Genomic DNA, 3,923 nt, shown 5'->3' on the forward strand with positions numbered 1-3,923 from the left:
CCATGTTTTGCCGTTGACCTGGAATGTCACGATAGCATGGTAAGGGTCACGGCTCACGCAACAAGCACTGCTAAGCGCCAGTTCTAATCTCTATCATCCGTTCATTTCAAAGGTTCGATCTGGGTGCTTACAAGACACTGAAGTGAGTCATTCGTCGCAGCCTTTGCGACTGTGCGCGGAAACTACTCGTCGGTTTGTTCAAAATTGACATGGACATTGGTACGGTGAAGACAAAAAGGTCACTGAGAACGCCGACAATTGGGTCTTCGGTACACCTCTCTTCTCGGAAGGGAACCGCATGACGGCAGGTACCAACAAAGTTAGTTAACGAAGCGTGACATCAGCGGTGGGATATTTGGCTTTTATCAGTTGGGCCACGTGCTGATACGCGCCAGAAATGCCGATGGTGGAGGAAAAGCCCGATTCAGGCCGTAAAGAGCGTTCATCAAGCACGTTCAGGCCGCCGACATTTTCTGGAGGTGATCCTGAAGCATTTTTTAGGCAATTCAAGAGAATCGCGAGAGCCAATGGATGGAATGAAACTCATCAGCATGATGTGCTACCGGCTCTATTCGTGGGTAGCTATGAGTGGATAGTAGTTTATTTAGACGAGACCCGACCTGTGAGTGTGGAAGAAGTGGCAAGATGACTGTAGAGAAGTTATGTCCAGGGGAGAAACGCAGGGAAATGCTACATTCTTCGGGGAGATAAAAATGAAAGAGACTGATGAACCCAGGGCGTTTGTGAGTAAGCTACAAGAGCTGATACGTGCAGCCTTGCCAGATGTGGACAAAGAGACAAGAGAAAATCTAGTGATTGAAAGGATACCCAAGGCCGTCCCTGAAAAGGAGCCGCTCCAAACGCTGGACATGGACACATACTCGATAGAAGCTTACATCCGCAAGTTGGAGAGAATACAGTCAGCTGAGAGGATGCAGAAGGAGCTCCATGGTCCTGGCTCTGCAGAAACCCATCCTGTTCGCCAGACCAGGCAAGGTGCAGTGAGCAGAGATGTTCGGAGGAGCAGTGGGCCATGTTTCGTGTGCGGGAAGATGGGTCATTTTGCGGCTCAATGTTACAGTAGGGCCAACTCTTCAAGAGGACAGACAACTGATGGGCAGAAGAAGGTGGAAGGACAGGCACTGAAATGTTCCCAATGTGGAGGAGTGGGGCACATCAGCAGGCAGTGTCCGAGTCCCAGAGGAACACGGGTAGTGCCAGAGAAGAGACCAGATCAGCAGCCAGTCAGGAGGGTTGAGAACTCTGCCCCAGCGGAGGCGAGGATGCTAGCCACACTACAGGGAATTGAGGTCCCTGTTATCGCAGACACGGGCAGTCCTATCAGTCTGGTCAGTGAGACTCTAGCTGCTCAGGTAGGAGAGGGGTGGACCTCATCACAGGAAGACTTGAGGGCTGCTAATGGGACAGCAGTCCGAACTCTAGACACGACAAGTCTGGAAGTTGGGATTGGGAGCAAGAAGATAGTGCACAGTTTTATCGTGGTGGAGGACATGCTGGATTCTGCTCTCGTGGGCTAGATGTTCTTCGCAAGCTGGGTGCTATGGCTGACTGTGGGAGAGAAGAGGTAATACTTGATGGCCTGATGTTCCCATGGGACAGGAGTATTAGAATGTCAGCCCCTGTCACATGTTCAGGCCGCTCAGAGACCTTCATGAGGGTGTACCGGGTTGGCCTCATCAGACCCATGCTGTTTGAACCTGAGGAAGTTGAGGGGTGTATAGATTGCTCCTGCTTTTCACATGTCAGGCTCAGGTGTCCCTGTGCGTGTGATCGACCATGGAGATGAGAGTGTGGTCATTCTAGCAGGCACAAAACTAGGAAGCTGTGATCCAGTGGAGGTGACTGCCACGGCTGGAGCTGCTGTGGGCGGCACATCGTCTTCGGTGGAGGTGACTGCCGCAGCTGGAGATCGTGGGGGTGGCACACCATCTTCACCAAAGCTGCCTTCATTGGGTCACCTGAGTGAAGAGGAGAAGAAGCCGTTCCAGAATCTTCTGGAGGAGTATCGGGATGTGTTCTCCCAGTCAGTTGAAGACATCGGAAAATACCAAGGGACCCACCAGCTGGTCATCACCCACGACAGCCCCCCCCCCCCCCCCTGTCCATCAGCGGGCGTATCGCACGCCACTGCATCTTCGAGGACAGCTGAAGGAGAAGCTGAATGTGCTGCAAGGAGCAAGGAGTGATCGAGGATTCCAAGTCACCGTGGTCGTCACCTGTTGTGATGATCAGGAGGAAGGACGGAGGAGTCCGGTTCTGCTGCGACCACCGAGCGGTGAATGCCAGTCATCAAGCACGATTCCTACCCCCCTGCCAAGGATCGGAGACCTGTGGAAGTTCCACCACCCCCCTCTCCAGCTAATTCGCTAGATTTGGTACATTTCAATTGGAAAAACCCCCTTGTATTGGCTGCATCGTACGAAAACGCGGACGCTTCTTGCTTTACAATAGCCCATTCGGCACTTTGTTTTCCGACCCATTCAAGGCGAGACTGGATTTCCCGGGGTTCTACAAAAATAATGAGGATTCAGGACCCGCGGATTGCATACCTTGCAGATCGAGACGGGGTCGATAATTTGCATTGGGCTATACAACGTGTTGGCCCGATGCTGTTTCACACCCTTCACATTTTCACATTTAAGAGAATGCTTCGCATTTGAAGATACTGACACCGACATGACTGTCTACACCTATTGCAATCTGGGTAGGCGTCCGACAATCACCCACTGTAGACCCCCAAGTAATTATTACATACACGATGCCTACGTTCACGGACAATCTGTGGTCTCTCCAGGTACCACGCCCGGGCAAAAGCCCTGGAGCGCAAGTCGCTGTTGCAGCTGCCGCCTGCTCGTCCTGTTGCTGCCGCCTCCCGCCCCGCCGCTGGAGCTGCGCGTGGTAAACATCCATCGACGGGCGCACCAGTTTAACCTGCCCACAATTACAGTTGGGCGAGGAGGACCGTGTCGCCCGGCCACTACTCACCGGCGGTCGCCATCACCGGGTCCGACGCCAGCCAAGCGTGGTTTCGTTAGAAGCAGTACAACAAATAAATGCTCTCAGTGCGGGGCCCAATTCTCCCGCGACTCAGAACATAGGCGGGTGGGAAAGGGTCCCACAAAAACAAAACTTACTACCCAGCGGCGAACCCTAATAGGTCTTACGAGTGTTGCAGTAGTTTTTAGTTTAAAACCAGTTGTAGTTTTTTTAGACGCTTCAGACGCTTCTGTTTCCGTTCCACAGTTTGAGTGATTGCGTCGCAAGCCTGCCCACCAACCGCCAACCAGTCTTGGAAGTGCCCGGGTAAAGACTTTAGGACCATCTGTATCCGTTATAGTCTGTTGGCTGTGTGCGCTACTAGTGTCACTATTCAATGAACAAGATATGAGCAAACAAACTTATTTGGATTATTTCAATGACAAATTTCACTATCAACGGTTCATCGCAGCACTTTATTGGTACTGTTATTTCTTTGTGGCCTCAGATTCCCGAATCTTAAACTTTCGCCACCATGTTTTGCCGTTGACCTGGAATGTCACGATAGCATGGTAAGGGTCACGGCTCACGCAACAAGCACTGCTTAGCGCCAGTTCTAATCTCCATCATCCGTTCATTTCAAAGATTCGGTCTAAGTGCTTACAAGACACGTAAGTGAGTCATTCGCTGCAGCCTTTGCGAGTGTGCGCGGAAACTACTCGTCGGTTTGTTCAAAATTGACATGGACATTGGCACAGTGAAGACAAAAAGGTCACTGAGAACGCCGACAATTGGGTCTTCGGTACACCTGAGCCGTGTTGGTCAGAATGAACTCTGCAACTTACGGGTATGAATGACGTCAGAAGAAATGAACGACTGTTATTGGTACAGGGAATATTAACTTTCTATCAGGAGCCATGCACGAT

General features: G+C 51.4%; 1 protein-coding gene across 1 annotated transcript in view; it reads left to right on the forward strand.

Moving 5' to 3' along the window:
- Positions 1-527: 527 nt before the first annotated feature.
- LOC119095805 (soluble guanylate cyclase gcy-35-like) overlaps positions 528-3,923 on the forward strand; it is an 11,954-nt gene continuing 8,558 nt past the window's right edge. The window contains exon 1 of the mRNA XM_037218659.1: positions 528-574. Within this exon, the coding sequence (XP_037074554.1) occupies positions 528-574 (47 nt within the window). The remainder of the gene's footprint in view (positions 575-3,923) is intronic.

This window comes from Pollicipes pollicipes, unplaced genomic scaffold (genome assembly GCF_011947565.3).
Source record: "Pollicipes pollicipes isolate AB1234 unplaced genomic scaffold, Ppol_2.1 Scaffold_4219;HRSCAF=4965_pilon_pilon_pilon, whole genome shotgun sequence".
Lineage (NCBI taxonomy): Eukaryota > Metazoa > Arthropoda > Thecostraca > Pollicipedomorpha > Pollicipedidae > Pollicipes > Pollicipes pollicipes.